A 19,917-nucleotide genomic window follows, 5' to 3' on the forward strand; every position below is an offset into this window, starting at 1 on the left:
TGGCCATGCCTTGAAGCCATCCATTCCGCCCCAAGGGCAGGATGTGATAGCTGCCAACCTGTTTTTCGATTTTTGAGGGCCTCCAGTCGTTATTTAAAGTTGCAAAGAGCTGACATTCCACTCATTGTCGCCGAAACCCAAGCAGGGCTGGAAGAGCTGGTGGAAAACCGAGCAGATTCCACTCACCTCTTGCCTCGGGGTTTGTCCAGGAATGACACTAAATGGATAAATCACTCTGCTTAGCACCAGAAAATAGCAGGTAGTGCCTGCAGGAGTGGCCATACTCTGCTAATACCTGTGTGTAATCCCAGCTGCAGTTCCAACGGGCTGGGGGTCGATCAGCTGTAGATGAAGAAATTGTGATACAGACAATAATGTGAAGAGAAAAACAGTGCCTACCTCAGTTTAATATGATCAGTGAGTAATGAGTAATATGAGTATGTATTATGTGAGTATTAATATGAGTAAGTATTCCTATTTTAAAACATATCCATATATATACAACACCTGAAAGCAGCTGCTTAGAACAAAAGGCCAGGAATAATCATGGACACAATCTATATTTCCATCTAGGAGAATATAATCCCCTATAAAAGTCACTGCCCTGCATCTGCAGATAGCCTGCAATAACAGCGGTACAACCTACTCCAGCTCTGAAGCACGTGAACAACTCTGAAGATAATAACAATGATTGCAAATGCTCCCTCTGCTTAATTGCTACAGGACTAATTACTGCAAGAGAGGAAAGAGATGTTTTGTTTGGAAGATCTGGAGTCTCATACACGTAGTCTCACGTTTTGCCATGATCGAGCAGGAACATTTTGGTCACGGAATGAGCTTGTGTCCCCTTGGCTCCAGTCGTGTGCCTGGTAAAGAAGAATAAGTAATGTTTATAAAGTACTACATAATAAAACACTCTGTCTTCAGAGATTGCCAGGTTTACATTGCAAATAATAGCGTAAGCAGCACAGCTATTAATTTTTAAGAAACTACCTCGATAATCACTGGAAAAAAGGGAAAAAATGGTGAAGGGATTTGATGAAAAAAAAAAAATCACTTGTTCATCACTGAAAATGCTAATCTGCACTCATCATTTTTGACTCATTTCCTGACTGGGCCTTGTAGCTGCGTGTGCAGTGTGTGGTTTTATAGTTGTGAAAACACCATAAAACAAGCTGGGTTTTGACAGAGGCTTTTGTAGGGGGTTGGTTGTTTGTTTTCACAACTTTGGTTTGGCTTCCCCCAGTGCTGCTAGAATTACTCAAATGTTTGTCACCACAACTTGAACAAAAAGTTGGTTTCTTAGGAAGCTGCAAGATACCAAAATAGCAAAAAAAAAAAAAAAAAATCAATCTAGAAACTGAAAATCTTGCCCGTGTTTTACTGCGGCAGGCGTACACTAAACAAATACACCACGAGCAAATATTGGAATTTAATCACCACGAAAATACGATGCATTTTCCAACGAAAGCAAGAAGCAACATGTGTTGGGTGTGTCAGGAGGTGAAGAGTTATTTGGGCTTTCCTCAGAGATGAGAGACTCTTGAAAGCATCAGTAGGCTTGGAAAATGTGCTGGCCTACCTAGGTAAACTTATGCTGGGCTCAAGAAGGAAGATTTCAATGGAAAAGACTCAATCAGCTATTTCTTGGGGCGGAATACGCCTTTGCATTTGATCTCAATCCATCACCACAGACGTGGAAAGCAGGTGATAAATGTTATACTTGTGCCCAGAGAAGCCACACACACATACCGTAGAGCTGGAGGACTCCTGCGTCTGTGTAGAGCTGAAGGTGGCATTTCCTTGGTGTTTTAGAGGACTTCCCCTAAAATTTTAATGAAAGGATGAAAAAAAAAAAAAAGAATGATTTTAGGCAAAATTTGGTTCTCTTGCTGCAAGATCCCAAACTGATTGCAGGAGTTTTGCCTGAGCTGAGTGGAAGATGTGGCAAGACAGCATTACAGGGGATGGATGACACGCTTCACAGCACTGTTGAATAAAGTGGACTTTGGAGCCAAGAAATGCCTGACTTTGCATTTCACCTTTTTCCTTGCTGTTTGGTTCAATGCTCATTTACAGAAAGGGCAAAGAGCAGAAATGGGTGGGAATAAAGCTCAACTTTTGTGTTGCTGTGCATTTATTGCTCCCACCGAAGATGCCCTGAAGTCTTCACACAAACTTTCCATGATGCCTTTAAATAGAGAAATTATTTTGTTTTCTGGGCATAACAGCAGGAATGACCAAACATAATGGGCTAACAAAGAGGTCAACCAAGTCCACATGCTCTCTTCCCCAGCTTTCTCTTTCAGTGAAGGTCCTGAGCCAACATTTCCCAAGCCCAATGTCCCTAAATTTGCTGTTTTACCACTACATATCAGAAGTTCCCAAACAACGGACATGGGGGCCTATGCAATTCTTCAAATTGTTTTGGTGATGCTGCATTTAGGGAGACTGCTGGTTGAGGCTCATTTCTGTTCAAAAACAGGCAATTTCAAAATGTCAGGCAGAATCCTGCTCTGTTTCATTCCTGGAAGCACCCCCGGGGTGGGGAAACTTCATCTTGAAATAAAATGATGCTAAAACACAGAACTTCATTTCACCTCTTCGGTCTGCTACAGCAGATTGCCTGCTTTAATCTGTCCTGACAGCTGTGCCAGTGAAAGAGCAGTTGTGCTGGGCATCAGCAGTGCCAGCCAGGGTGCAGTATATCCAAAATGTTTGGCTCTGAGGTCCACACAAACATTTATTCAAAATTACCTTCAGCCACAAGCAACCTCCTCCCATCTGGATTCCCTCCAGCAGCCAAATGGGCAGCTCACACTTCTGATGCTCTCACAGGCAGGAGACAAAGAGGGGGATCCAGCAGGCCACAGATTTTCTAGAAAATCAAAGAAAAGAGCCTCTGAAACCACCATGTCACTGCCAAATTGGGCTGAAACCAGCCGGTGGCTTCAAAAGTTAACAGAAGAGATAGGAAGAAATAGCACAATCATGAGCCTCATTTTCTCCGGAAGCCAAGCGAATGCCAAGCTTATCTTCTTTCCTGACACCTATAAAATAAAAACTCAAAAGTTTCCCTATATTTCTGTGTCATCTGCTGTCCCATGATTTACACGCGACAGGAAACAGGGAGGGAGCCCACAGGTCCTGCGCCATTCTGTGTTTGCAGGCTGGGTCTTTATGCTTCACGCAGCAGCTGGCAATGCTAAGGCTGCCCCACGCAGTCAATAATGATCTCAAAGACAATTATTTGCTTTATCTTCGTCTTGTTGTCTTTACACAGGAGGCAACTACCATTTTCAGGAACTGCTGCTTCCACCTCCCAGCTGATTCATTTCATTGCAACCATTTTCCGTCTCTTCTGAGAAAGAAATGACTGACAGCATCTGCATGTACCATTCATATTTTTTTCTGAATAAAAGAGGAAGCAGATCTTCGGATGACTACTTCTGTATTTTAGAGAAAACTTTATGAGTCATTCTTTCAAAGAAGCCGAAATAGTGAATTGCCAGGAAATAGGCCCACACCAAAGGGAGGCCGTGGGCTTTCCTATTACAGAGACCACACGTGTCTCTCTGCCCCAGAAGGTGAGGAGAACCACTGACATAGAAACCCCAGGTAGAAATGGTGCCTGACCTCTAGAGGCTCCAATTGTTACTCTCCCCCACCAAAAATTGATAATAAATTCCCTCAAATTCCTCATGTGTTCGTAACACAAAATGGGAACTAGTCATTGAAGGGAGATCTCCCCACAAATCATGCTTTTCCTCATCAGAAATAATTCCCAATCCACATTTCCTTACAACTGCTGCAGTACCTCAGGGTCCCTCTCCTAGAGCAAGGCCCACGGTTACATGGGGCTGTCCATCTTCCACCCTCACGGGACAACTGGGGACCCTAAACTTGCATACATATGACCCAAATATTACAGCATGGGGACGTGGAAAGCCTTTTTTCTTACTCTTTGGGCAGCTACATTCAGGACCAGCAACACCAACAAGAATTCCAGTCTCTGACATGTCAGTAGGGTCTAGGATGATTCTGACAAAACGTTGAGGCCTGTTGTCTGCAGGACACTGGAAAAATCCCTTACTCTTCCCCACACCTTTGTTTTCTCACTGCTTAGTAGCACTTTGCACACTGCTATTGTGGCTGGGAGGTGTTAAGGTGGCGTAATTACCTCAACAGCACGCTAACGACCTGCAGCATCACCTTGACTACAACATGAATGCCATGTGGGCTGTCACATCATCACCTCATGATTCTTTCTTTTTTTTTTTCTCCTCACTTTGCTAAGGCTGTGACTACCCCAACGTGTAAAAATACACCCAAAACGGAGCTAATCCAGAGCCGGGACACCCCAAAGGCACCCTGGTTGCTCAATGCTTTGTGTAGGCGGTCCAGATCACCTCGTTCCTTGCACCACCTATTGCAACAGCTTGTTCACAGCATGGGCTGAGCAGAGCATGGACGACTGGGCAAGGGAAGAGAGGAGTGAGATCAAAGCCCCACACCCTGTTTCTGGGATCGCAGGTAGTGGAGGGAAACAGGATTATTTATCTGTTGTTGTTTTTTTTTTTTTTTTTTTTTTTTTTTCTCCTTAAAAACGCTCATTTTTGGAGCAAATCCAGCCCCAGGCCACACGCTTCCTTATTTTCAAGGGGAACTTTCCTTATTTTCAAGAGGAACTAAAGCCACGAGTGCCTGGTGAGCAGGCCCTTTGAAACACGCTGGGGAAAATCTTATGGAAACGGGGCAAACGAGCAACCCCACTGCATGGGGACCCTGCCCTGGGGACACTGCGGAGTGGGGACCAGGGCCACCTGGGGACCTGGGGGCATGGGGACAGGGGGCAGCGGGGACAGGGCTGAGGGGATGAAGGGAGAGATGAGAGAAGGCCCTGCCTGGAGCGCTGTGTCCAGTTTGGGGCTCCCCAGTACAAGAGGGACATGGAGCTACTGGAATGAGTCCAGAGGAGGGCTATGGGGATGATTAAAGGACTGGAGCACCCGTCATACAAGGACAGGCTGAGAGAGCTGGGCCTGTTTAGCCTGGAAAAGAGAAGACTTGAGGGGAGACCTCATTAATGTATATAAATATCTTAGGGGACGGTGTCAATAGGATGGAGCCGGTCTCTTTTCACTTGTGCCCAGTGACAGGACGAGAGGCAATGGACACAAATTGAAGCACAGGAGGTTCTGGCTCAATGCTAGGGGGCACTTCTTTACTAGGGGAGGTGACAGAGCACTGGGACGGGTTGCCCAGAGATATCTCCTTCTCTGGAAATACTCAAAACCCGCCTCGGGTGCCATCCTGCACAATGTGCTCTAGGTGCTCCTGCTCGGCAGGGGTTTGGACTGGATGATCTTCAGAGGTCCCTTCCAACCTCGGCCATTCTGACTTTGTGAAGGGACGAGAGGACCAAGGAGGGTGCTGAGGGGTGAAAGGAGGGGCTGAGGAAAGGGCTGAAGATAAGCGCTGAAAGGATGGGGGAAAGCCCTGAGGGGTGGGCCTGAAGAGAGTGACCAGAGAAGGCACCGAGGGCCAAAGAATGGTGCTGAGGGCATGAGGGAAAGACTGAGGTGAGGGAGAGGCCCTGGGATGTGAGGTGAGGACCGAGGGGCAAGGGGCTGAGAGAAGGGCTGAAGAAAAGGTCTGAAGGCATCAGGGACGGGACTGAGGGAGGGGGCTGAAGGCACCAGGGAAGGGACTAAGGGAAGGCAGCAGGGGACTGAGCGGGGCTAAAGGAAGGCACCAAAGGGCTTAGGGAAGAGTTTCAGGGAAGGCTGTGGGGGGCTGAGAGAAGGAGCTGAAGGAAGGGGCTGAAGGGACTGAGGGACTAAGCAAAGGCACCAAGGGGCTCAAAGAAGGCTGCGGGGGGCTAAGGGAAGGAGCTGAGGGAAGGCTGCTAAAGGAGGGCACCAAGGGGGCTGAGGGTAAGCACCAAGGGGGCTGAGAGGGACTAAGCGAAGGCACCAAGGGGCTCAAAGAAGGCAGCGGGGGGGCTGAGGGAAGGAGCTGAGGGAAGGCTGCTAAAGGAAGGCACCAAGGGGGCTGAGGGGGACTAAGCGAAGGCACCAAGGGGCTGAAAGAAAGCTGCGGGGGGCTGAGGGAAGGCACTGAGTGAAACCACCAAGTGGCTCAGAGCAGGGACTGACAGATGGCTGAGCCAAACCCCTCTCAGCACCCGCACCCCCTCAGCCGAGCCATGCCCGGCTGGGTGACCTGCGAGGAAGAGGAAAGCGGCGGGCGCGGCCGCGCTGTCTTTCCGGTTCAATTTTCACTTTCTGTTTTTTTTCTTTTTTTTTTTTTTTTTTTTTTTTCTTTCCTTACCCTCCCACCGCCACAAAACTTCTCCGCTCGCCCGCCCTCGGCCCGCCCTCGGCCGGCTTTTTCCTCCCCTTCCCTTTCCCTTCCTGGGGCCGGCGGATGGCGGCTGCCCGCTGCCCGCCCGCCCCGCACCGCTTGAGCCCGTCCTCGGGCCGGGCGGGCGGCGGTGGTGGTGGTTGTGGTGTTGGTGGCCATGGTGGCGAGGAACGGAGAAGCCAGGGCCGGAGCAGAGCGGCGAGGAAAGGGGCGAGCCCCGGCTGCTATGGGCGACAGGCGGCAGGAGGCGGCCGGAGGGCCGGCTACGGGTGAGCGGGGACCGGCCCCATCCCTTCCACCGGCCCCCAGCCTTTCCACCGGGACGGGTAAACCCATCCGTGTTTACCCCCTAATCCCCCCTAAAACCCCTTTTCCAGGGACTGCGACCCCTTAACACCCCCCTCCAGGGACTTTCTTGGGGTCCCCCCATCCCTCCGCAGCAGCCCCTGGGGGAGGAGGGATGGAGGCACCTGCTCGGCCCCTAGGGACGCCAGCCCCAAGCCTCCAGCAGGCCTTAAAACCCATTAAAAAAAAGCCTTTTTTTTTTCGTTTTTTAATGTCACCTTGGCTTCTCGGGGAAGTGAAGGGCTGTCCTGCCTCCCGCTTGCAGCTGGGTGGTGGAAATGGTTGGGAAAAGCTGCGGCTGTCCTTGGGAGCTGGGTTTTGTCCCCGCAGGTGCCCTTCAGGAGCAGGAGGTGGAAATACAAACGGGTATCGAGGCATACAGCCCCTTCCCTGCGACATAAAATGTACAGAAGGCTGGCAGGCCTCTTTGTTTCCCCTTCAGAGTGGCCATGCTGCCCTGCCGGGCTGTGAAGCAGCCTTTTTGGGGTGGAAATGGTGTTTCCACGCTGGTTTCTGCCTCCAGATCATCCCCCTGCGAGTTGTCCCACGCGTGCACTCCTTATCTGGGGTTAATCCGGGTAGACGGAGCAGGCAGGAGCATGAATGACACCAAAATAGTTGTAAAACATGTTATTTTCTGCATGGAAACAACATTTTTTTTTTTTTAAAATGCAAGAAAGCCTGCCTGGTGCAGAATAGTCAGCAGCCCAGGGGCTTGGCACTTGTGGTGGATGCAGGCGGTGGTGGGTAAAGCTCAGCTCTGCGGGATTCAGGTCAGACATTAACCCACTGGTTTTACCCCAAGCATTCGGTGGCTGCTTGTTGCAGAGTGGACATTTCTCAGCGTTGCTCGGAGGATCTTGTTACAGTGCGTGCATTAACGAAGGGGGAGACGAGCACAGGTCTTCTGCTGTGCAAACCATCCTATGGCTGTGCCTGGAGATTGCACCTGAACGGCTTAGATACAGCACATTGTCAAGAAAATGACTGGTTTCACAGAAACTGCTCTTTTCCAATGTAAAACAGCGTTTGGTCAGAGAATTCCCTATCTTCTCTGATAAGAAGAACAGTTAAGTGCTTGCCCAGGACTAGAGATCGCATTACGTGGCACTGAAACTGGTTTTACATACTAGTTTGGTCTATTTTTAGTGTTCCTGTTAAACCTGGTGTTTTCTGCAGCAGCAGGGCTTGCTTTAGTGTTCCCTGGTCCCAAATACTGACCCCCCGACACTCCCTGTCTGTGTCCTGCCAGACTCTGAGCTGCGTTGGCAATCCAGATGCTGAACCCGCCTGGATTAAAAGTGGCCTCTTTGACTTAATTTTCTACTGCAGTTTGATGATTTTCTTCATTACTCAGCCTTGATTGTACCAGCAGGGGACGAGAAGGAGCGCGGGGGCAAGTGCTTGTGAAGATCAGTGTAGCCAGCAAGAAAATTGCACGTGAAATTACAGTTTTGGTGGAATTGGGCCAGTTTTATTTACACGAAATAAGCATGTTGGTCACTTTGGCGTCGGCTAAAGCATGGATATTTACTGGTTAAAATCACTTTGAGCCGAGAAAGTGAAATGCTTATCCTTTTGGGTAAGGGCAGTTTGGGCACTCTTTGGCTTTTTGTTCTTTCTGGTGGAATTACTACCCAAAAGTTCTGGTGGATGGCTGAAGCTGGCATGCACGTGGGGTAGATTTTATTTAGCCTTTGGCTTCGGTTCTATTTTGTGCTTGAAACTGGAAGTGTGTCGTGGTAATTTCCGTAACCAAAGGGTCCGTAGAGAACGTGTGGGTAGAGGTTTGTTGCCAAATCAAGCAAAACAAGAAAGAAAGTCAGCTCTAGAAGAAGAGCATCCACGGTGAGAGCAGAAGAAGCCAGCCAAAGGAAGGCTCTGGCCCTGTTTTGGAGGTTCTCAAGCTTGCTCAAAGGCAAAAATAAGCAAGTGACTGGCAGTTTGGAGGGGTGTAGCTGCATTTTTTTCAGTCAGGGTAACTATAAGCCCACTTTTCCAGCCACGAACACTTTTTTTTTTTATTATTTCCTCAAATGGAAAGCCCATGAAGGAGCTGTTTATTGCAAAGGTTGTTTTTAACGCGTGAAGCGTTGCTCTCACAAAGCCTCCTGTGTGTTGGGAAACCCTAGGCATCGCTGCAGAGCTTGAACTTTGGGTCCAGGGCATCACTGGCATCGATTTTTTGGGATGTCCTGAGCAGCTCAGCGGAGGAACTCCAGCTCACGGGGTGACGTTTCTCGGGAGGGCTGCATTTGCTCTGTGGTTGCCTGGGTTTCAACACGTGGGTTTCAACGTAGAGCCTGCGGGCTGCAAGCGAGGGACCCGTGAAATATCACAGAGCAAAGGTAAACCTGTCAGCAGCGGGTTCGGGGCTTGCTGTGCACGCGTCTCCAGCTCTCCCACAGCATCAAGACTGACTGTTTTAGGCCAGAGTGTGCTAGTATGGAGAGCTGTTGGGCTGGCGGGTTTTTAAAGGGGTGTTTTTAGCTGTCCAAGCGCTAAAATACCCATCACAGTGCAAGATTTAGGAAGAGTCGATGCGGACACCTGCAGCTGAATGGATGCACGACGGTTGGCAAGGCATCAGAAGGTGACAGAAGAGGGGAGCTGCAGCAGGAGAGGCCTTGGAGGAGCATCTGCTGAGATGAAAGGCAGCAACAACTGCCTGCGTGGTGTATTAACGAGAGAAAAAAACGTAATAACCACATCCTCAATTACACGAGCAGCTGAAGGTACCGGGAGGGAGGTTTTAATATCAAAGAAATGTTAAAATGAAAGAAAGGTTTCTCTGGAGCAGGACTCTGGCTGCTGATCCTCTGGGCAGAGTGGTGTCTCTCCTGAGGGGCTGCCTCAGCACCCTGCATAGCCCTGGTCCTAAAAGGTGACCTAAATAAATATTGACACTCACTGATACTGAGATGAAAAGCCTTTAAAATGCTCTTGCAGCCTAGATGTCTGCATTACCTGATCCTAGAGGTGCTTTTAAATCCCCAGAGAGTTGTGCCACCCAAAAACTTCCCCTTCCCGCAGCAATTTGAATGCGCAAAGCCAGCGTTTCTGGGGGAAAACATCACAGTTATGAGGCTCTTGAACTCCCGTGGCTCCTTTTGTGAGAGTACGAGGAGACATCCGCTGCAGAGAGGTGCTTTGGGATTGTCTGTTACAGGGATTTGGGATTTATGTGCTCCAGGAGCCACGAATTAAGGAAAAATATATCAAGGAGACGGCCATCCAGCCCTCCTTTTGAGCACTCATGCTCCCTGCCAAAGGTTTGTGCCTCGGGGACTTCCCGAGGAAGAGCTGGAATCAGTATTTCATAGATTATTTTTCCCCTCCCAGGTCTGATGGGATTTTTTAACCCGTCTGTGCTGAGACCTTCAGAAGGGGCAGCTGGTTATTGGAGCCCCTCCATTCCCAGGAGGCAGGTTCAGGCAGCTCTGCTCAGTAAAATCCCTAAAAATACGAGGTTAGAAGAGTTGCCTGCATCTTAAGACAGAAAGAACGGGAAGGAAAAAAGCAAGAAAGCAACAGAAAAAGGCGCTGGGAAGCAGTAAAGCTGGAAAAGTGACCAATAACAGCAGGAGGAGCAGGAACGAGGCGCTTGGCTGGCATATTTTGAGGCTGGACGGCTTTGCAGAACCCGCATTCAAATGCAAGAAAACCCCAGAGGCTCAAATAAGCCTCTCAAATATGCCTCTGGGGTCTGCCTCGGGTGATTGGTTTGCAAATGCACCAATTCTGGCGTAATTTGGCCCAATTTTGGCCTTGCGCTGAGTCAAGCATCTTCAGCACTAACGAAGCAAGGTTCATTATAAATGTTGGGCTGTGCAGGCTGTCGCTGAAAGGAGTTTGCAGGTAAAGAGCTGCTCGGGCAGGTATTTTATGAGGCTGGATGGAAAGGGACAGCTCGTGTAATCACCGTGGTAATTAATTACCATGTGCTGGGGGTGATGAGAAAGTAAAATCCAGTGGCTTTGGAGTGGGAGCAGCAAAAGCAGGACGGGAAATGAAGAAGGAAGAGATCCTGACCACCAGGACAGGCTGCGAAGCCCTTCCTGAGGATTTCAGGGCCCGGATAACACCCAGCGTGGGTTCAGCAGGACCTGGCCGTGCTGGGTTTCTCCATCCATCCGTTTCCCCATGTGTCTGTGCCGTCCCCGGCCCCCGGAGGATGCCGGGTGGTGGCACGTGCAAGCTGCTGGGAGGGAAGGCGGCCGCTTTCACTTTTGCTTCTCCTTCAGGCACTTTCATTTTCACCCACTCAGTGCCGCGCACTCAGCCTGGACGTGTCAGGGTTTTGTAGGGCTTTCTGGGGGGGCAAAAAGAGTCTTCTTTGGGGTGGGAACAGATCTGAAGGAGCTTCTTGAGTCTGAAAGGGAAGGTGGGGGTCAACAGCGAGCTGCTGGACTCGATGCCATGCTCTGTGATTGTTTCATCTCATTTATTTCTTATTTCTGCAGCAACTTTTTTTTGGGGGGGGATTCCTGGACTTTCAGTTTGACGCAGCAGCCGAACTTAAACTCGCAGGGAACAGGAGGAGCAAAATGTTTGACTTACAACCTTCAAAATTGCTGCTTATGTTGCATTTCCCAGAGCTTCTCAGGCTTTTTAGAAATCCTTTCACTTTCACCCCCGCGAGAACACCCGATGCTTTTGCTGATTTAGCACCACGAACCCTCGATGTTCCACTCCTGAAGGGGTTTTTAACCCCGGGAGCTGCCTGGTCAGCTCGGTGTCTGTATGGAAACTCACAGCGGGGTCCAGCCACGACTTTTCTCATCCTCTTCCCATCTCAGTCTTTCCCCAGAGCTGCCGAGGACGCGGCGTTGCCCGGAGCTGTCAGCGGGAGGAGCGGAGCACCACGGCCCGAGGAGCGAGGTGCTCAGAGCAGGAGCCACGGGATTAAATGGCACCGGTTGCAACCTGGTGTTTTGGGGCCAAGAGGAGCAGTCGAGGGAGCCAGGCTTGGTTAGGCTGGAGAAGATGCTGAGGACAGGTCGGTCACCCTTCTGCAGCTCGGGATGTAGCTCTGGACACGAACATTTCTTGGGGGCAGAAGCAGAAAGGGGTTTTGTGTTTGTGCAGAGCTGGGATGTAATTCCCCGCTCTGATTTACCTGGGGGAGGCTGAACTCGCTGATTGCTGCCTTGAGATTGAGGGGATGCAAGAGGGAGTCAGAGACAAAGCAAAACGAGAGTTAAACAAGGAAAAAGATGAGCAAATGTATCCCTTTCCATCCTCGTTAGGCTCAAAGAGAGAAAATAATACAGGCAGAGATCTGCAAAACCTCTTCATCTTTTATTTTTTTGCCCTGAGAGCCCAGTTGTGTTGTATTTCTGGACACGTTTTTATAGCGTTTCTCCCCACCTTTTGCCATGTCCACATTTTAATTTGCTTGGCACGGGACAGACGCTGTCTCTATCTGGATGCACACAGTTCTAGCTGATATTTTCCTCTGCCCCTTTTAAAAAAATCCTTTATTGACCCTGAGTAGTTCGCCTGTGTCACAAATCTTGTTATTTCTCTAAATACTTCTCTCTTATTTACTTATTTAAGTTGAGGGGAGGGAAAGATGACAACCAACCCTTTAAATATAGGATTAAAACCCTGAAGAGGCCACAAGGCAGCACCTGATGCTACCCTCCTCGTGGACCTTTCTGCTCTGGAGGTTGAAGTGGGACCTTACCTATTTGTCTTCAAAAAACACTGGGAGGTTTTTCTTAACGAGCAGCCAGCACGCAAAACCTTGGCGCGAGGTCTGGAGGTTCCACGCTTCTCATAAATGATTGCTTTTATATATTTTTTTTTAAGTTCCCGGGGTCGTAAGCAATCAGCTTTTCCAGCGTGTCTGTGTTGCAAGCTGGGCTCGAGATTTCAAATCCCGTAGGTCGTGAATCATCACCAGCAGTAAAGCTTTGTAAATCTGCAACAGGGACCGAGCCCAGGATTTCCTGTGTTTCTCCACGGCTGCTGTAATTGATATTTGGATGTTAGCAGCAGCAGGAGCGTAAATATTGCAGGGCTTTCCTTTGTCTCTGCCTGCGTGTTTCATTTGGTGGCTGCTTTGGGATCTCTTCTTGGTATGATGCTGCTGGGAGGTGTTTTATTGGGATGCTTTCCTTAGGAGATACCTGGGGAGGGGTTGGGCTCTGCGTGATGGGGCTATGCAGGAGGTTTTGCCCTCGTGGCACTGCAAACCACGTTCATTAAGACCTTTAGAGCAAAACCCATAACCCCAAGAAACCAACCTGGCCACGGAGCAGCTGTGTGCAGACGTCAGCTCTCGCAGCCTGCAGGAGCTCGCCACAAATCTAAGCAACTTTTTAGCACAAGAAAAAAAAAACAACCCTGACATTGCTCAGAGGTTGTAAAGTTAATTTGCCAGCAGGTTTTGCTTCTTTGGCAGTTGTTAACAATTCCCCTTTTTTTTTCTGTTGCAAAGAAAGAGCATTTAAGAGCTCATGAGCCAACAGGCAGCCCCTTTTCCTCCTGGCTGAGGGTGAATTTTGCTTTCAGAGCAAGACCTGGGGGCTGCGTGGTTGGAGGGGAGCTGCTGGAGACGTCCCAGTGGGAGCCTCAGAGCTGATAGATCAGCTCCGTGGAGATCTGAGCTTGTTAAATCAGCGTGCTGGGAGTCACAGCCAGCTGCCACCCGGCTCTGCTGAGGCCCCGCACCCATCTGGGAACAACCAGGATTAATATTTGGCTTTTCCTTCCCCAAGGTTTTCATCCGGAGTCACAAGAGTCGAGCTCCCTGCTGCAGACAGCGGTTTCAGTGCTGCAAAGCTGCTACTTGGATTCGACGTCTCAGGATGGGTTTCAGTACAGCCAAGCAATTCTGGTGGAAAACGCTGTTTTTCTGAACGAGGTGAGACCCTGGGGAGAGCTGGAAGCTCAGGAAACGGTGGCGTTTCTTTGGGGCCCCAACTGGGGGGCTGTAGGGCTGTAAATTTTGGTTTATTGGCACATCTGTCTTTCCTCTGTAGCGTGTGGCTCACCTGCCTGCCTTGCAGAGCCCCGTTTGTAGTTCCTGACTGGGGAGAGCCTTTGCTTTGCTTTCTTCTCCTCCTTCCTTCCCAGTCTGATCAGGAACAGAGGTCGATTCAGCCAACTTCAGGAGCTCGTGGAGCTGGTTGAAATGCAGCTGTGATGCCTGGTAGCAGGGCTTTAACGGCACTGCATGTCACGTATAGCTCTGATTTCACAGCAAGGCAGATGTCCACATGGTATTTCTGCCCTCGTACCTCTGCAGGCACCAGGTTTAACCCCAAATATCCCTCTTCCAGCTGTCTGGGGTCATTTGTGGAACCGCTTTTAAATGCCTTCATCTCTACAGTCTCGTTGCCATTGGCGTGGAAGATGAGCTGTATTCTCTGAAGGCAGGAGCTGACCCATCTGCTTCTTGTCATGAATTAAATAGAGCTTACAGACTTTGGCTGCTTAGATCCAGGGAATTCACTGGCTGAAAAGCTGGGGAATCAGGAAGCAAGTCAGTTGTTGTGAGTTCTGAAGTCAAAATAAGCAAAAGCAGTGATAAGACTATTGTTTTCTTATCTTATAATCCCATTAAAAAAAACAACATCCTTCCACAACTTCTTTTAGCAAAGCCCAAAACCATCACGGACACAGCTCTCTATTTGTTGCCAGCACTGGGAACGTGTGCTGCTTTAATCATCAGACAAAAGAAACCGGAGTAATTTGTGATCTGGCTGGAGCCAAACCCTCTGAGCTGTAGCTGCACGACAGCATCTGCTCTCTGATCAAATAATTCAGGCTTCCCAGGCTAGAGAAGCATTTCCAAGCATTCCCCCTCGTGTAGGTATCCATGGTTGATTTGTCCTCTGATGGCTGCAGCTGGCCACTAAATGTGATGCTTGAAAAGCTCCCGAGCAGCTTGGTGAGAGGGGCGAGGAGGAATAAAGATGGATTTTCTTGGGATGCACACAGCCACGGCCACCTTTGTGCCACAGCGGGATGCTGCGAGGCTCGATGTGCCTGCTCTCTCTTGGATGATATTAAATATTCTTCTGGGGACAAAATAGAGTCAGAGAGCTGTATGGATTGGGGTTCTTGTGGGATATTTGGTGTGTGTGTGCCTGGGGAAGGGGATGCCCATGCAGCTGGAGGTCTGTGGGCAGCACACCTTCTCTTACTGCTCGGTCACTTGGCTCTGGCACGGATGAACTAGAACCAGGTGTTGTTGTGTTTTCTGCAGCTCAAAGCTTTTGTCCAAGCAAAGGAAGCCGCCGGCTACAGCCAGGAGGAGCTGGAGGAGACCTTTGCATTTCTCCTGTTTGACAATGAAGAAGAGGTAACCTAAAATGTTTACTCAGCTCAGAAGGTCGATGCCAAGTGCCTGCACATGGGCTCCTTCCCACAAAAGCCCAGCAGCTCTGTCGACAGAGTGTCCTGGCTTTTCACACCCTGGTTACCTGCGCAGTTGCTGCTGCATAAATATTCCAAAGCAGGTTCTGAAGCAGCACCTGGGAGGTTTAGCGATGGATCCTGTTTTCAGACTCTCCAGTTGATCACGGTTTGAGGTCTCCTTTGCCCTCTGCAGGGAGCTATAAGAAGTCTTCCTTTGTTCCAGTGAATTTACGGTCAAGTACAGGCAGGTGAAAACCTTCCACACACAATTAGAAGAGAAAAACATTCCTGTGACAGAAGGCAGGGGTTTATCAGATGGTTTTGGACAAGTTCCCTTGGTTTCCCTATTTACGTGGGAAGAGAGTCTTACATTAGAAATAGTTTTCTTGCCCATTTTTCACGAGGAAGCTTTTGATTTTGTGTGAAGAGTTTGCCTGCACAAGGATGCTCAGGGAGTCTAGTGGGTATTCACTTTTAATGTGTTTCAGCGATGCCACGGTAAATCCCTGCAGGGATGGTTTTGTTCAGGGTGAGATTGGCCTGAATGCAGTTTAATTCTGTCCAGTTTGGATTAAGATGCATCAAAACAAACAACATTCAGTCAAAACCGGGGAGCAGGAACTGGCCGGCTTTGGTTTAGCTGTTTGAAATTCAGCATTGTCTGTGCCAAGTGACTGGGCTCCTCGTACAGGAAAGAGGGAGCTCAAGACCTCATCTGTTATAGGCACCTAAAATCCCTGAGCTAATTTGCTGCCTGGAGGTTCCTCCCTCTGTTGTTCGGAGGAGTCTAGCTTGATAATCTAGACCAAACACTTGGCTTTTAGGAGGCAGATATTAGATAAGTTCTCCATGTTGCTTATAAAGAGGCCGAGTTTGACCAGTTTGCCTTAATTTCTCACCCACCATGAGTTCAAACTGCCTGCTCCTGTTGTCACTCTTTGGTCAATGTAAATTTGGTCTTTGCGTGCTTTCAGGAATGCGTTTGGATTAAACCACAGTGGGCGAGGCACTCCCAAGGCAGCAATTGTGCCCCATGCGTGTGTAAGCACGGAGCAGAAAGTATCCTTGCTGTTCATGCCAACCCCATTGTGGTTATCTTTCAACAAATTTCCTGTGCACATAAAGAAAGTGCAAAGTCCAGCCGTATGCTTGCACCCTTTTCTGGAGATGCTGGATTTTCTCCAGGTTTTCTGAAGCTTTTCCCTCGCCCCACAGATGCAGAAAACGCTTCTGTTTCCACAGAGGTTGTTGGAGCAGTCCTTTAGAAGCACACTCAGCATTTCACACCCAAAATGACACGTTTTCTTCCTGTTGGTTTCGGTGGTTGTTGCGTTTAGGAGTGTTTATGCTGCATGTGTTTTGGCTCTGCAGTGATTTGTAATTGACTTGCCCGCTGCAAGTATTCTGCTGACTGTTGTACTGCAGATTTAGGTAGCTGTGCCCCTTACCTTTGCAAACAGGCAGTAAAAGAGGTTGTTTTTTCTTTTGAAGGCCAAAGAAGTGTGTCAGACGGGCCTCCGAGTTAACAGCAGCTCTATTTCCATGCTTGGTGATCCAGCAAAAGGTAAGATTTTCCATTCAGTTCACTCTTCTGGAGACATAATCTCCTTTAAAAACAAAACCAAAAGCCCAGATAAAACTCCTGGTACTGCCTTGCTATTTGCTACAAAGACCCACAGAGCCACACGTGTTTCTTACCAGAAAGAAATTTGCATTTGATCCAAATTGCATTTGGATCAAGGAAGGAGCAGTGTTTTCCTTCTGACCCCTCAACCAGATGAGGATCTTCCCCAGCAAGTGTATTGTCTCTTCTGCTCTCCATTTCAGGCTTTTTTTCCTGTGTTAATAACCACCTTTTTGTCACCAAAGTGACTTTTTGGCAGCTCTGCACACCGGTTTGCTCTTCAGAACCGCTGTGCTGAGCTTTTGCCAGCAGTCCTGTTAATAACCAGAGCAGATCAGGATGTGCCAAAGCCCTTCACAGCCCTGGCTTGTCCCCATATTCCCCCAAAGTACTTCGACACCCATCTTGTCCGCAAATATAGAAGCCCTTTGTCACATCTTCCTAGGAGACACAACCCTTTGCTTGGTACGTTTTCATGCACTCTCACGTGTTGCAGACAAAACTGAAACTAACTGGGCTCTTGTCCCAAAAGAAACCCGAGTGAACTGCTCACTCCTTTCCCAGAGCTGACCCTGAAACATAAAATGCTGTTCCACACCAGCAGGCAAAATAGGAAGAGAGTCAAAAAGAGTTTCACCCTTTTTATGGCAGCAGAGCCCAATGAGGTTTGCAGCGCTGGCTCTTCAGAGAATCCCTTTCACAGGAGCTTCCTCTTGACAGGTTTTTCAGCACTCAGCATTTCTTGACAGACCGTTCATGCTGTCTTGCATTGCTTTGGTTTCACAGGGGTGTATATATCCAAGTACGCTGACTGTCTTCTTCCGAGACCCTGGTACCATGGGAAATCAGGCTATATTGTCATCTGCAAGCTCATTAAGGTAAAACACAATTTTTTCTTTTACGTGGAGTGGTTTTCCTAAATCGGTGTATGATGCAGGTGGTTTTTAAGGACACGCTGGTGCCCAGCAGTGTGGTGGGGTAGGGTGTAAAAGGCAGCTGTGCTGAAAGCTCTTTGGGATTTTTGACCATGGGATGCGCCAGACTAGAAAGCAAGACATCAGGCTGGGCTTGGCTGGTGGCTCAGGGATGCAGAAAACCTTCCAAATGCCACCCCTGCGATCAGAAATTTCCAGTAGGGTCACTTTTTCCCCAAAACTTTCATGCATTTTTACAGTTTGAGACAGTTTGAAGCTCAAGTTCCTCCTTAAGGAGGGACTCCCTTCCTCCATGGGGCTGGCGCAGGGCCCCTTTCTCACTTCCCCACTGGCTCCTGCTCTCCGTAGCAGGCTGTGAAAGCACCTTGCTCCTCTTGGCTCTCATTGGAGCTGGTTTGTGTGCCAAACCAAGCTCAGACAAGTCATCCCCTCCTGTTTAGAAGGATTCAAACACCCACAGCCCCCTCAAGACGCGAGCACTGCTCTTTAGGGAAGAAGATGATTCGGGGGTCCTTCAAAATATGTCTCTGCAAACACTTTTGTATATTCCTTTTTAAATTACTATTACATTTGCTTACCCAGGGGAAGGTGAAGGTGGTGTCTGAGAATTACACAACCAGCTACACCTGCCCCTCTCCCGGCTACGACTGCCACGTCGCCGTGAGCAAGAACATCGTCCCGTCAAAGGCCAGCCCCTGCCAGGCCTTTGAGCAGAGCCAGGTATGGGATTTTGGAGCAGAAGGGCTGTGCAGACAGCTCGCCTGCAGGCAGCAGGGGAGCACAGCGTTGGCTGAGCTGCCTTTGCTCCTTCTCCACCACGTATTTTCATCTGTTTCCCTTCTCCCCCTAGTATTACGTGTATGAAGTGTCCGACGGCAGCGCTGCGGAGCGCCCCAGGCAGATCTGCCCCTACATAGTCATCACCTGCCAGTACAGAGAGCCAAAGGAGATGCCCGTCTTAGCTAGAGAGAGCCTGTAAGCAGCTTGCTGTCCTTCCGAAATACTCGTTGATTTGTGTGGGCTGTTTTTTCCCTTCCCATTGCTAAATACTCTTCTTTTTCTCCCTTTTCTCTAGACCTGAGCCTAACCACAAAGGTAAGGACATCTGGCAGTTGGCTTTGTTTGATAAATGTACCTTTATCTGTTTGCCCTCCTCTTTTTTCCTGCTTTTTCTGAGCCGTTCTCTCTTCTGCCAGTAGCATTTTATTGCCCGTGGAGGGGGCAGCTCTCCATCCGGGGCCAGCTCTTGTGCAACATTGCCCTGAGGACCCCGTACAGCTCCACGATCCCAGCACAGCTGTAAGTTGCTCTTTCCTCTTCTTTCTGTGCAATACTTGGGGTGTGCAGCGTTCCAACCACTCTTACCGACCCTTTGGGGATTATATTTGGGTCTTTAGCAGGCAGGTTGGCTTCCAGCACCTGGGTATCCATGTACCAGAAAAGCCAATTTTGTGTCTGTTGCCCCATCCTTTTGTTGATCAACAGCTTCTTGCAGCTGTGCCAAATTACCTTACACACAGTCAGGGGAATTATCAGTGTCAGGAAGGGATTTGGGGCAGCCAGCAGTGTGGTGTCACACACAGTAGCAGCTGGAGGAGGACACGAGATCAGGCTTCTTACAGCAGCTGGAAACAGCTGCGTTTTGTCACCACTTTGTTATGTTAACAGTTCGGGCATGTTTATTCTGAAACAATTACCCCTGCTGGGGATTATTTCTCCTTGTGAGAAGTGGGCTTCCTGACAGTGCAAATAAAGTTAGCCAATTGTGTTTACAGATTGGCACGGTGGCAAATAAATTATTGAGGTACGTGGCATTCAAAAAAGGGAGGTATTTAAAATCTTCATTAGTCAGGGGCCATCCAGCAGGTAACAACTTGGAACAGCCAGTAGCAGGGCACTGATATCAGTGTTTGGAGTGGTTCACAGTGACAGGGCTTAATCCTGAGAGCCTTTTCTGCATGTGAGCCCCTCTGCTTTCTCCCCACAGGCCTCCCAACCTGGACATTAACCACGTCATGGGGCTGTCTGACTTGAAGAAAAAGCTGCCAGAAGCTGCGTTTGGGAAAAGAAATTACATTGAGAATGAAGGTGAGTGTAAAACCCGCCAGCATTTGCAGGGGATGTTTGCAGTTAGGATTTGCAGGAAAACAGAATTTCTTACGTGATTTCCCAGTGAGGTGAGGGACATTCCACCTCTCGGGGTCTGACCCAGCACCTCCTGCAGCATCACTCAAATTGCTTTTCGTAGCTGCAGAGCTAGGATAGGAAACATCTCCT

The 19,917-nt window shown here is 49.1% G+C and overlaps 1 protein-coding gene and 1 long non-coding RNA gene across 6 annotated transcripts in view; one reads left to right on the plus strand and one right to left on the minus strand.

The window, feature by feature from the left end:
• Positions 1-544: 544 nt before the first annotated feature.
• On the minus strand, positions 545-7,352 carry LOC137849959 (uncharacterized). The gene is made up of 4 exons (XR_011092199.1): positions 6,930-7,352; positions 2,758-2,878; positions 1,753-1,825; positions 545-866 (listed from the first exon to the last, which is right to left on the minus strand). It is a non-coding gene; the product is annotated as an uncharacterized lncRNA (long non-coding RNA).
• Positions 6,312-19,917, plus strand: part of TASOR2 (transcription activation suppressor family member 2) — a 33,227-nt gene continuing 19,621 nt past the window's right edge. For 2 of the 5 annotated variants that reach the window (XM_068670142.1, XM_068670143.1), the window contains exons 1-11: positions 6,312-6,635; positions 11,511-11,710; positions 13,437-13,582; positions 14,930-15,025; positions 16,573-16,645; positions 17,492-17,583; positions 18,223-18,360; positions 18,491-18,615; positions 18,716-18,735; positions 18,837-18,939; positions 19,628-19,728. In XM_068670142.1, the coding sequence (XP_068526243.1) occupies positions 6,430-6,635; positions 11,511-11,710; positions 13,437-13,582; positions 14,930-15,025; positions 16,573-16,645; positions 17,492-17,583; positions 18,223-18,360; positions 18,491-18,615; positions 18,716-18,735; positions 18,837-18,939; positions 19,628-19,728 (1,300 nt within the window). In that variant the 5' untranslated portion in view covers positions 6,312-6,429. Of the gene's footprint in view, positions 6,693-9,950; positions 11,096-11,510; positions 11,711-13,436; positions 13,583-14,929; positions 15,026-16,572; positions 16,646-17,491; positions 17,584-18,222; positions 18,361-18,490; positions 18,616-18,715; positions 18,736-18,836; positions 18,940-19,627; positions 19,729-19,917 lie in introns of those variants that run through there. The other 3 variants (XM_068670144.1, XM_068670146.1, XM_068670147.1) reach the window with 3 other exon arrangements.

This window comes from Anas acuta, chromosome 1, assembly GCF_963932015.1.
Source record: "Anas acuta chromosome 1, bAnaAcu1.1, whole genome shotgun sequence".
Classification (NCBI taxonomy): domain Eukaryota; kingdom Metazoa; phylum Chordata; class Aves; order Anseriformes; family Anatidae; genus Anas; species Anas acuta.